We start from the raw sequence: 13,107 nt of genomic DNA on the forward strand, positions 1-13,107 counted from the left end.
ACAGATTGGACTTGTAGTGATTCTCCTGCTTTCAGCCTCCCAAGCACTGGGATTACAGGCACGCGCCACCACGTCCAGTCTCAATCTGTCTCAGCGTACCTAGGAGCAGGGCCAGCATAGCACACCAAGAATCGAACCCTGGACACTGTGCTCTGCCTAGTCAGGTGCTTTAGTCTGCTGAGCTATCTGGCCAGCTTCATGCCCTTTTTCAGCCTTTTTTTTCATTTTTGGTCTTTTTGAATTTGTTTTGTAGCCTAGGCTGGTCTTGAACTTAAAATTCTCCTGCCTCAGCCTCTTGAGAGCTGGGATTACAGGCTGGTGTCTGTTTTAAGTTTTGATGGATTTTTCTCTTTTTTGGTTCCAGCAGTTGTGCTCAGAACCTTGTGCTTGCTGGGTAGGTGCTATGCCATGGACTCATCGCCAGCCCTCAGTTTGCTTTTGGTTGAATAGGAGTCACAGGAATCTTTGACACTTCCATAACTTAAACACTTGAGAAAAAAAAATCTACAAAACACTTCCTATTGTATGTCCTTGCTGTAAGCTCTTCAGCTGACCTGACACCTATTTTTTAAAAAAAGCTTGTTTAATTTTTAATTTATTTTTTTTGTGGCCAGCTCAGCCCACCCTGGGGGCAGGACTGGTGCCACATGTGGTGCTGGGGATCAAACAGTGGTACCTGTACCCTTGCCTAAGCTTGCTTAAGCTGCTCCCTGGCCCTAAAAAGCCTGTCTTAAATTATGTTTTTTTTTTTTTTAATTATGTTTTAATTTGAAGCACTTTTAGGTCTTCTGAAATATGGGGAGGAATAAATAAGTAGTACTATGTGTGTTTCTATAAATACTACTAAATCAAGGTATATTTTTCCTCAAAGAAACTAATATTATGTAACACAGGCACAGAAAAGGCAAGCAGTGAGTTTGTATTTTTTACCATAGTAGCGAATATTTCACAAGTGTTGTCTTCATGTGTTTGATAGCTTGCCTTGTATGTTTGTTGAAAATTTATGTTTGTAGATCATGTAAAAAAATATTCACATAGTTCCCACTTACACTTTTTAGGCAATGAGTAATTTGCTTTCAGTTTCCCATGTCAGAGGTGTCTTCCATATTTTTGGGTGACAGGATTTTTAGAGCATCTTTTATTTTGGATTTGCTTTCAAAGATGATTTACATATTTTACTTTGACTTTTAGGGGGACTTATCTGCTAAATTGTTTTCCAGTGACCTTTTGTCTTGTTCCTCAAGTAATGCCACATTATGAGAAGTTACCTGAATTTGGTCACCTCAGCCTGATTTCTGTTTGCTTTTCTGTTGTTAGCAATAAAATTATAGAAGATGCTCATTACACCTTGTAAGTTGAGTACTTTCGTATTATTTTGTTTGATGTTTGTGTATTCCCATTGGTAGTACTAGTAAAGGATGTTTTTATTTAACCTAGCTGGGAGAAATTGCCCTAGGTTCTGGCAATCTGAAACCCTGTTTCAGTGTCTCCTAAATATACTGTCGTAATTTTAGTTGTACCTTGAGCCCCTGACAACTTTTAGGGAAGTTTATTTCAAATTCATAAAGTTATTGTCAAGATTAAATTTAGTAGCCAATATAAATTACTTAGAATAGTATCTGACTTATACCAACGCTACATGAAATGTTAATAATGATACTACTAGTATTGCATTATATTTCTCCCTTTAAAAATTACTATAAGTAAATAAATTCCTCAGATTTTCAGGCAACATTTGATACCATAAAATTTCATCAGTAGGAAAGGTAAATCTTGGGGTTGAGGAGATAGTTCAGTGGCATAAATGATTGCTTGGCAAGCACAAGGTCCCGAGTTTGATCCCTAGTACAAAAAAAAAAAAGGAAAAGGTAACTTTTTCTGTTTTGTTTTCTTTTTCTGTATTTAGAGCAGGGTCTACAGGGTCTCACCACGTAGGTCAGGCTGGTAGTGAGTCTCCTGTTTTCAGTCTCCCAAGCGCTGGGATTACAGGCGCATACCCCCATGCCCTGTCGCAATCACTGTCTCAGCGCACCCCAGGCGCAGGACTGGCATGGCAGGCTGGGGATCGAACCCTGCCCGCTGTGCTCTTTCTAAGCAGGTCTATCAGGCTGGCCCAGAAAGGTTTTTTTTTTGGACTGGCTCGGGCTGTCTTAAGGGCGGGTTTGGCGTGGTATGTGGAGCTAGGGATATAACCTTGGTCCCCTGAGCCTGACTGAGTTTGTCCAAGCAGGCGCTTTAAAAACTGAGCTAACTCGCAAGCCTACAAGTAAATCTTGAGTTTGTTCTATTGGTTTTCTTCTTACTTTTAAAGACTCTTAACTTTTTGTAGAAGTTTTATTTTGCTAACAAAAAGCATTACAGTAATTGTTAAAGGTGTTATGTGTTTTTTTTTTTTTTTTTTTTTACTACACTGGTAAAAGATTTTCTGTAAAATATTGCATATTGAGATCTTAAAGGATTAGTGTACTGTGGTCATTTGTGACAGTGGCTCACGTAGGCATATAAAACAAAGAAAAAAGTGGAATTTTATAATCTCTGTAGAATTTATAAAATACCACTATGGCATTATAACTTTAGTAGCTGAACTTTGTTGAAACAGTTTCAACAAAGTTTAGTGAACTTTGTTGAAACAATTGTATTTTATTTGGCATGACTTTCTATAGTTATATGCTTATTTAAAAAATAAATGTCTAAAATAGTCTTGTTTTCCTCTAACAGGGCATTCTTAGCAGGGTCACAGAGTCTGTTAAGAATATTGTGCCAGGGTGGCTACAGAGATACTTCAGTAAGAATGAAGATGCATGTGGCTGCTTGACAGATACCAACGAGGTACCGCACTGGCCAGAAAATAGAGAAGATGACCATGTGATGTATGCCGGTGAGCAGAGTGCCGATATTAATGATGGGCGAATAACTCCTGAGCCATCAGTCAGTAATGCAGAAGGTAAACAGACAATATTTTGCTGTGAATGGCAGATTTTTAACTTTTTTTTTCATGTTTGTATTTGGTACAGGGTCTCACTATGCAGCTCGGACTCACAGTGATCCTCCTGTTTTCAGCCTCTCCAGCGCTGGGATTACAGGCATGCGCCACCATGCACAGACTCCAGATTTTTAATTTATTATAATTATTCTTTTGAGACAGGGCCTTGCTTTGTAATAGGCTATGTTCAACCCACTGTGCAGCACAGGCTGACCTCAAACTCAGGCAATCCTTCTGCCTAAGCCTAAGTGCACCTGGCTGAATGACAGATTTTCATTTCTAATTTTATTTTATTTTTTATTTTTTGTACAGGGTCTGCAGGGTCTCACTATACAGATCGGACTTGTAGTAATTCTCCTGTTTTCAGCCTCCCATGTGCTACATGCCACCACACCCAGTCTAACCCTTTCAGCGTGACCCTGGGGCAGGGCCGGCACAGCACGCTGGGGATTGAATCCTGGCTGCTGCTCTCTGCCTAAGCAGGCTTTAGTGTACTGAGCTATCTGGCCAGCCCTCGGGTTCTAATTTTAAATACCTGTATTTCCTGGCTACAGTAAATCTCATTGAGTGGGGGCTGATAAGCAGGTTCATATTGGATGCCTTTTTATTTATCAACCTTTTATTCATTAAGGGTGGCTGATACATCAGTGAAGATACAAGTTCTGGAGTCAGCTTTTGAGTGTGACTTTTTGTATCAGTAATATTAGTTATGTGGCTTTTTTTCCCCCCCTGGAACCAGGGATTGAACTCAGGCCCTTGTGCTTGCCAGGGAAGTGCTTATTCCACTGAGCCATCTCCCTGGCCCTAGTTATGTGGCTTTTGACAAGATAATATATTTTTCCTCTTTACCTCTTAAGTTGTTTTAGGAAGCATAGTTCTCAGCAGGCTATGGTTGTGCATGCCACCCAGCAACTCAGGACGTTAGGGCAGGAGCATCACTTGCACACACAAGTTTGAGACTAACCCCATTGTAAGCAAACAAATTTTTTTTTTTTTTTTGTGGAACTGGGGATTGAACTCAGGCCCTTGTGCTTGCCAGTGAAGCGCTTATTCTACTGAGCCATCTGCCCGGTCCCAACAAACAAAAATTATGAAGCTCTCTCTCTTTTTTTTTTTTTTTTTTTTTTGCGGAACCGGGGATTGAACTCAGGCCCTTGCACTTGCCAGAGAAGTGCTTATTCCACTGAGTCATCTCTCTGGCCCCTGTGAAGCTCTGAAAATAAATCCTGGCACCAAGGAAGCATGTAATAAATATAAATTGACATAATGAAACTGATACAGTGCCTGTGTGACATAGCATGTGAATTTGGGTATAAGTGCAGTTGGCATCTGTCCTCTTCAGAACGAACTCAGCTAGGTTGTCCTATTAATCTTGCATTAAATGATGCAACATTTTAAAGCCATGATCACTTTTGTATCTACTTAGTGGCATTTTGTCATGGTTTATAAGTATCTAGGAAATTTGGTATAACCCATGAATGCGATATGTTTAGAGATATTATTTTCATGTCACTGTGTATGAGAGATACTTTTTTTCACATATTTAAAATGTAGTTTATTGGTTTTTAGTATATTGAGCATTCTATATCCATTGCTGCCATTATTTTAGGACATTTTCATTACTCTGCAAAGAAACCCCATCCCAATTAGCAATAACTTCATTCCTCTTTCCCCCATATTCTGGTAAACACTTTCTTACCTCTGTGGATTTGCCTATTCTAGATATTTTATAAATAGAATCAGATAATGTATAGGCTTGAGATCCAGTCCTAGCCCAGGCCTGATGACATGATACTTTACTTGGAAGACCCAAAACACTCCACCAAGAAGCTACTAGAATTAATACAGAAATTCAGTAGCATAGCAGGTTATAAAGTCAGTACCCAAAAGTCAATAGCATTCTTCTACACAGATAACAAACATACTGAGAGGGAAATTATAGAAACAATACCTTTTACAATAGCACCGAGGAAAATGAAATACCTTGGAATTCATCTAAATAAAGAAGTCAGAGATTTTTTCAAGAAAAATTATAGTACTCTGAAAAAAGAGATCGTAGAGGATTTCAGAAAATGGAAAGATATTCCATGCGCCTGGATAGGAAGAACCAACATTGTGAAGATGGCCATACTCTCAAAATTGCTCTACAGATTTAATGCAGTCCCTATCAGACTACCACCAATATACCTCACAGAGCTAGAGAAATCATTCCTAAAATTTATTTGGAACCAGAAAAGACCTAGAATAGCAAAGGCAATCCTGGGCAATAAAGAAAAGGCAGAAGGCATTACAATTCCTGACTTGAAATTATACTACAAGGCTACTGTGATAAAATATATAGTCTTTGACTGACTTTTCAGGAACAGGACCAAAAAAAAGACATTCAGTACCAGGGCTATACCATTAAGCTGTACCTCCAGCCATCTATGCAAATTGTGGGCAGCTTTCAGTCTCTGTTCAAACAATTTAGGATCAGCCAAATGGCTCAGTGGATTAAAGCGCTTGCTTAGGAAGAAACAGCGGCCATGTTCAATCCCCAGGTTCGATCCCTGGCTTGCCATTCCGGCCCCTGGGGTGCAGGAATGGGCATGGTGGCACCTGCCTATAATTCCAGCTCTTTGGGAGGCTGAACATAGGCAGATCACTATGAGTCTGATCTATGTAGTGAGACCCTGTAGACCCTTACTAAAATACAAATTAAAAAACAAAACAAAACAACATGTGATTTATAGTTTCTTAGATCTGAATCCTGCTCTTATATTAAATCTTATGAGTTGCAGATGGTTTTTATAGTTTACTTTAACTTTTCTCAAAGTATTTAATGCGTGCAGTGGAGTGTTAAAAAGTAGTATGTGGTAACTCTCCAATAAGGTGAATATAGACCTACTAGATATAACTGAAATAATAGTTTTTTTTCCCGGAACTGGGGATTGAACTCAGGCACTTGCGCTTGCCATGGAAGCCCTTATTCCATTGAGCTATCTCCCCGGCCCTGAAATAATAGTTTATGTTTACTTTGTGGAATATTACATTTAAGCTTGAAGTATATTCTTTAAAAAACAGTGTAATGTCAAATTGTAGAAAGCTAAAAGTAATTCAGATGCGAGTCCTGAATGTTACTAAATACTAATTTTTACTGATACAAGTTTTATAGTAATACCAGTGGGGGTGGAGAGCTTTGCAGTCTTCAGGTAGCACAGGGCAGAAACAGTAGAATGTGTGGTCCATTCAGTTTTGCCTGCAGCATTGTGCCCATGTATCCTGTGTTGGCGCTCAATGATGGTGAGCCATTGGGTGTTTCTATTTCATCATTAGTGGAATGAAGAAACCCTCAAATGATGTACTTTTTAAATTCTTACTGATTCTTTAAAATTTTGGACCACCAAGGACTCCACACTGGCATAGCTACTAAATGAACTAGTAATGAAGTTAAGGGCTACTTTGATTGATAGCTTGGTACTTGTAGTCTTAAAAACTAGACATTTATGGCTGGTGTGAATCTGTAAACAATGTGGCTTTGTTTTTGTCTTAAGTTCCCATACTGTGTCCTGTATTCAGCTTGGTATGGAGAGTAAGGAAGTTCCATACCTAGCAAAAAACTAGAGTGGTTTTTGTTTTTATTTTTATTTATTTATTTATTTTTCTAATTTATTAATTATTATTATTATTGCTTTTTTTGGCGGAACTGGGGATTGAACTCAGGCCCTTGTGCTTGCCAGGGAAGCGTTTATCCACTGAGCCATCTCCCCAGCTAGAGTGGTTTTTAGCAGCGTACAGTCACACAGCAATGTATCATACTGGATTTCTTCTTCTAGAGAAGAATACTTGAATTTTTATGTGTAATAGATTTAGGAGATATCTTCCAATACTAGAAATTAATTGTCCTATCTCTTTATGTGTGTTTGCTTAAATTTCTTTTTAGGACCAGGACATAGCTCAGTGGCACAGTGTCTGTTTGGCAAGTACAATACTAAGTTCAATCCTGGTATCAATTAAAGTTTAACCATCATACTTGGGTTAAGATTTTTGTTGACTTTTTTTTTTAATTGTAGTACCACGGATGGAACTCAAGACCTTGCGTACTTTCCAGCCAGGTACTTATGCTGCTGAGCTGGCTACCTGTTGACTATTTTTTGTTCTCCCATTTTTTTTTTTTTTTTTTTTTTAAGGTGTGTCCATTGTGTTTTTGTTTGTTTGTTTGTTTTTTTTTTTTCCTTCCTCGAATGCCTTCAGGGCACTTTTGGCCAGCGGGAGAGTTGTGAGGTTCGAACTCCAGGAACCTGAGGCTGACAGCTTTGTGGAAGCAGCCACTTAAAGACTGAGCTAGGGCCAGGCCCCCTTCCATTGTGTTTTGACTTAAGTACAGTGGTGCCTCTGTTAAAAAATTTGCATGATAGGACCAGCCAAATAGCTGAGTGGATTAAAGTGTGCCTGCAAACAGGCACAGGGGCTGGGACTGGGGGTTCCATCCCCCTATCCCTGGGCCTGCTGTGCCGGCCCTGTCCCCAGGGCGCACTGAGAGGGTAATTGAGACTAAGTGTGGTGGTGCACACCTGTAATCCCAGCTCTTGGGAGGCTGTAAAAAGATGAATCATTACAAGGCTGATCTAGTAGTGAGACCCTAAACACCCTGTAGACCCTTTCCCTAAAAAACCCCAAAACTTGCATGATTTCAGTTGCATACTAAAGTGGACAAGAACTGAATCAAACCTCTGCAAGGTCAATGTTGACAATAACCATTGAATTTGATCGAGTTCTCATTCAGTTTGTGTGTGTGTGTGGTTTTTTTTTTTTTAGGGAAGGGTCTACAGGGTGTTCAGGGTCTCATTGTTAGATCAGACTTATAATGATGCACCTATTTATAGCCACTCGAGCTCAGTTTGGTTTGTGACCAAAATCAAGAAAAGAATTAAGTTTACTAGCTAGGTGTGGTGATGTATGCCTGTAATCCTAGCACTAGGGAGGCTGAAGCAGGAGGATCCCAGTGAATTTGAAGCTAACTTGGGCTACATAGTGTACTCAAGTTCAGCCTAAATTATATAGTGAGACTCTGAAGAGTATTGATTCTTGTTTTAGCAGGCAGTCCTATTACTGAATTATCATAATTAACTTTTATAGTTTTTTTTTTTTTTTTGGTGGAACTGGGGATTGAATTCAGGCCCTCGCGCTTGCTGGGGAAGCACTTATTCTACTGAGCCGTCTGCCTGGCCTCCAGCTTTTATAGTTTTTGTGCTGTGTTAGTGTATGTTTTTGAGAAGTCCAAAGTCTCTTGATGTGGTGGGTCTTACAATCCAAACTATTACTCCTATAATTTTTTAGGATGGGTCTAGAGAAAGTTCTTTGATATCTCTGCTGAGTACCTGGGAGCCTTAATTAGATATCATTACTTTTTTTTTTTTTTTTTTTTTCGGAACTGGGGATTGAACTCAGACCCTTGTGCTTGCCAGAGAAGCACTTATTCCACTGAGCCATCTCCTTGGCCTCAGATCTCATTACTTTTTTTTTTTCTTCTCATTACTTTTTGACAGCCCCAGAACTCAGTTTCTTGGCACACTGTTTTTTCTTTCCTGTTAGCACTGTTATTAGTGGTAGTGTTTCAGTTTTTTTATTCCATAGCAGTTACTGTTTGATTAGCCTTTGGGGTTGCTTTTTGTTTGTACAGTCCATTGATGGACATTGCCAGATAGAGTTCTGCCCCTGTATAAGTCCAGTGTTCTCATTTCTGATTTTCGCATGCTTCTTTTTGCTTGGACTCCAGCTCTCTGTTCTGGCTTTAGCAGTGTTCCTAGACAGCCGGGTAATCCTAGGGCTCTTATTTATTTTTATTTTTTTCCATAATTTTATTGATAAACACATAGCTATGAGACAGTTTCAAGCCAAATTTGTAGGACATGGGGCTGGTGAGATGGCTCAGTGGTCTAAAGCACCTACTCAGAACAAGCTAAGCCAAGCAAAGTACAGGGACCGCTGTTCAATCCCCCAGCACCACATGCCAGCCAGCCCCGCCCCCTGGTGGGCTGAGCTGGCCACACACACACACACACACACAATAAATAAATAAATATTTTTTTTTAAAAAAAGCAAATTTGTAGGAAAATTTCAATAATTGTTAATTATCACATTGCATACCTTCTTTCTAGTTGTTATTTGCTGTACAAGATGCAGACATGATATCCTATTTACAAACTCTATTAGAACAAATCCCTCTATTCATTAAGAGAATGTAACTATATATCTATCCTGACCATTTTGTTTAGTTCCGTCATTTGAATATTATAGGTGTGTTAACTCAGCTAGGGCTCATTTTAAGAGCTTTCTTGTGTTATTTTCTAATCTGAAACTGGTTGCTTCATATTTTCTCCAGTTTTATACACATATTAGAAGAGTTGGTTTGGTTGCAATAGTAAGGCCTCTGAGAATTTGACAAATAACTCTAAAGTTCTTAGAAATATAGAAGATGAGTAGAGCAGCTCTGAAAAAGAATAAAGTGAAGATGGGTGAGATGGAATAACTTAGTGGGTATTACATGTGTTCTCAAGCTGATTATTTTACTGCTTAGGCAAATGCAGGGGCCCAGAGTTCAAAGTTGGATCTCCTGCTGTGCTGGTCCCACCCCTGGGATGCACTGAGACAGCCGTTGAGACTGGGAGTGGTGGCACGCACCTGTTATGCCAGCAATTGGGAGACTGTAAATAGGAGGATCTCTAGGAGTATGATCACTAGGAGTCTGATCTATGCAATGTAGACCCTGTCCTAAATACAGACACAAACAACCCCCCCCAAAAAAAAATAGATGTAGGATTTCAGCTAGCACAGCATATTTGATCTTAATGAGCAAAAAATAGATCTTATAAATTTGAGAGACTATCTCAGAAGGTCAGTGAATCTAGAGATGGATGCCCCAAAATTTTTTTATTACATAAATACAAATAATGATGCTATTTGACATATGCAATTTAAGGAAATTAGAAATGGTCAGTATCTCATGTATGTACATTGCTATTTCCTTTGTTTTTTAAAAACTAATTTTCATTCAATTAATTTCATTACATAATTGAGGCTGGTCCTGAACTCACTATGTATCCTAGGCTGGCCTCAAACTTGTCATCCTCCCTGCCTCAGCTTCCCAAGTGCTAGGAATATAGGTGTGCACCCGTGCGCCTTACTTTTCTTTTGTTTTTTTGAGACAGGGTCTCACTATGTAGTTCAGGGTAGTCTTGAATTCACAACGTAGCTGAGGTTGTCCTTGAGCTTGCAGTAATCCTCTTGCCTCTGAGTGCTAGAGTTACAGGTGTGCGTTACTATGCCCAGCCATGAAATCCTTTGAGTCAGTTTAATACTTGTCAAGCAAAAATGGATATTCAGTCTGATACAATCTGACGGAGCAGTTTCACATAATTGTTTATTACATTGATTCTTAGGATGTGTGGGACTGTGTAGGCTAATTTATAAGAAGAACCTCAGACCTACTGAATCATAATATTTGTGAATGGCTGAGAAATATTGAATAGCTTTTTCTCATGGTTATCATATGTACTTAGGTGGAGATCCATAGGTCTATGCAATGAGTACTCTTAAAAGTATGCAGTTTTAAGTTCATGTATGTTTAGTGGCATATTGAATGACATCAATATGTTGGCATGATAGAAAACTATTTTTTTGAAAACAGTTTTTAAAGGGAGTGCTCTAAATGTTGAAAAAATTATATTGATAAATGAAAAAGCCACAGAACAGAAGGTATGATATGTGTTTAGGGAAAACCTGTATTTGTATATGCATATAGCATATCTAGGAGGATATATTATTAATGGCTATTTCTTTTCTTGTTTTTGGTGGAACCGGGAATTGAACTCCAGTCTTTATGCGTGCCAGGGAAGCACTTATTCCACTGAGCCATGTCCCCGGCCCCATAGTGGCTATTTCTGTGGGGAAAAATTTAAGCCTGCAGTTTCTTGATTTTTCTCAGTGTTTTTGATTTTTTTTTTTTAGTGACTAAATCTTTCAGTAGCCCCTAGTTAAAGAAAATCCAGTCATATATATGCTGTAAGAAGTTGTATGTGATTTACTTAACACAGATTTTGACAATGGGTTAAGTAATGTGTTTAGCTAGATGAAACCTTGCCCAGCTAAACAGTTAAATTGAGCTTATAATAATAGGCCTTGGTGGTTTGCATCAAAACTGTTTCTTAAAATAAGCATTTTTTTATTGTGATAATGCATTACTTCTAAGTATTGTATTCATTATATTACTACTCCTTTTTAAAGAACCTTCAACAACTAGTACTGCTTCAAATTATCCAGATGTGTTAACAAGGCCTTCTCTTCATCGGAGCCATCTGAATTTCTCTGTGTTGGAATCCCCTGCATTACACTGTCAGCCATCCACATCTTCGGCATTTCCAATTGGCAATTCTGGATTTTCCCTTGTAAAGGAAATTAAAGATTCTACCTCTCAACATGATGATGATAACATCTCAACTACTAGTGGTTTTTCTTCAAGAGCATCTGATAAAGGTATTCTTAGCATTTGGTAGTAATTTTGAGTAAATTTCATGGCATGAAAATGTTTTTTTTATAATAGTCTGAGCAGCTAATTCGTAGATAACAATATGCCATATATTAACCATTGTTAAATCTATTGTTTTGAGATTCTGTATTTTTAATTTTTTTTCTTTTTAAAATAAGTAATATACAGAAAAACCTAGGGTCTTATAATTATGTATAAGATTAAACTATGTATTTTTGTTTCAGATATAACTGTTTCAAAGAACACTTCATTGCCACATCTGTGGTCTCCAGAGCCTGATCGCTCCCAGTCAGTCTCACAGCACACTGCCTCCAGCTCAAAAAAACCAGCATTCAACTTGTCTGCCTTTGGAACGCTTTCCTCTGTGAGTATGACCTGGATTGGATTTAATCACATGGGTCTTGAGTGTTTTTGTTTATGATTTGTCATTCTGCTTCTGTGCAGTCACTTGGGAATTCTTCAAATCTTAAAACGAGTCAACTTGGAGATTCTCCTTTTTATCCTGGGAAGACAACATACGGTGGGGCAGCAGCTGCTGCGAGACAGTCTAAGCTACGAAACACACCTTATCAGGTTGGTGTGCATAGGTGAAAGGTTATCTTTTTCTTCCTCTTAGCTAAATACTAAGAGACTGTTGACACTCAGCATAAACTTTTACTTAATACAGTTGTTGTATTCTAAGAAGTATGGTAAAGAATTTCTTTTTCCATTTTGAAAAGTGGTGTAAGTTACACTTAGTGAATTTTGTCCCTCATATATGTGTATTTGAATTGTAATAACACACACAGTGTTGCATAACCACTTCTGCAAAAATACTCAACAAATATTTCTGTTACCCCAAAGCATTATTGTGTGTTTTCTCTGTAGTCAGTCCCTCTCTTTTATCACCCTCTGACAACCGTATGGCTATTTTTTTTTCCCCCTATATTTCAGGCTTTTCTAGAATGTGTCATGTAAATGTAGTCATATAGTATGTAGCACTTTGAATCTGGTTTTTATTTCATAATGCCTTTCAAGATCGATCCTTTTATATATATCAGCATTTCCTTTTTATTGTTCAATGTTGTTGTAATACTGCTTAACATGCACCAGTGAAATTGGGTTGCTTCCATTTTTTTGCAGTTATGAGTCAAGCTGCAGAGAACATTTTTATCTCCCATGGCTAGAGACGTAGGAGCTGGATTGCTGGGTCACATTGTATTCACATAATAATCAACCAAACTATTTTCCAAAATGGCTGGTACCAGCTGGCATTCTCACTAGTAATATGAGTCTCTCAATTGTTCTGCATCTTTTCTAGCTCTTGATGATGTTAGTTTTTTTTTTAAGTCATTCTGTTTTTTTTTTTTTTTTTGGTGGAACCGGGGATTGAACTGAGGCCCTTGTGCTTGCCAGGGAAGTGCTTATTCCACTGAGCCATCTCCCCGGCCCCATTTTAAGTCGTTCTAAAAGGCATGTAGCGATAGTTTTAATTTGTATTTCCCTAATGAGCAATGAGTATTTTTAATGTGCTTTTTTTTCATTAGTGTGTATTTTTCTGTGAAGTGTCTTATTAATACTTTCTGGTCATCTTTAATTTTTTTTTTTTTTTTTTTTT

The 13,107-nt window shown here is 38.3% G+C and overlaps 1 protein-coding gene across 1 annotated transcript in view; it reads left to right on the forward strand.

Annotated features, from left to right (window-relative positions):
• Nup153 (nucleoporin 153) overlaps positions 1–13,107 on the forward strand; it is a gene marked incomplete at its 3' end in the record, with an annotated part of 66,099 nt that overhangs the window by 10,523 nt on the left and 42,469 nt on the right. Inside the window, exons 2-5 of the mRNA XM_023712055.1 lie at positions 2,719–2,944; positions 11,249–11,497; positions 11,735–11,874; positions 11,955–12,083. Coding sequence (XP_023567823.1) covers positions 2,719–2,944; positions 11,249–11,497; positions 11,735–11,874; positions 11,955–12,083 — 744 coding nt within the window. The remainder of the gene's footprint in view (positions 1–2,718; positions 2,945–11,248; positions 11,498–11,734; positions 11,875–11,954; positions 12,084–13,107) is intronic.

Source organism: Octodon degus, unplaced genomic scaffold (genome assembly GCF_000260255.1).
Source record: "Octodon degus isolate 3935 unplaced genomic scaffold, OctDeg1.0 scaffold00023, whole genome shotgun sequence".
In the NCBI taxonomy this organism is placed as follows: Eukaryota; Metazoa; Chordata; class Mammalia; order Rodentia; family Octodontidae; genus Octodon; species Octodon degus.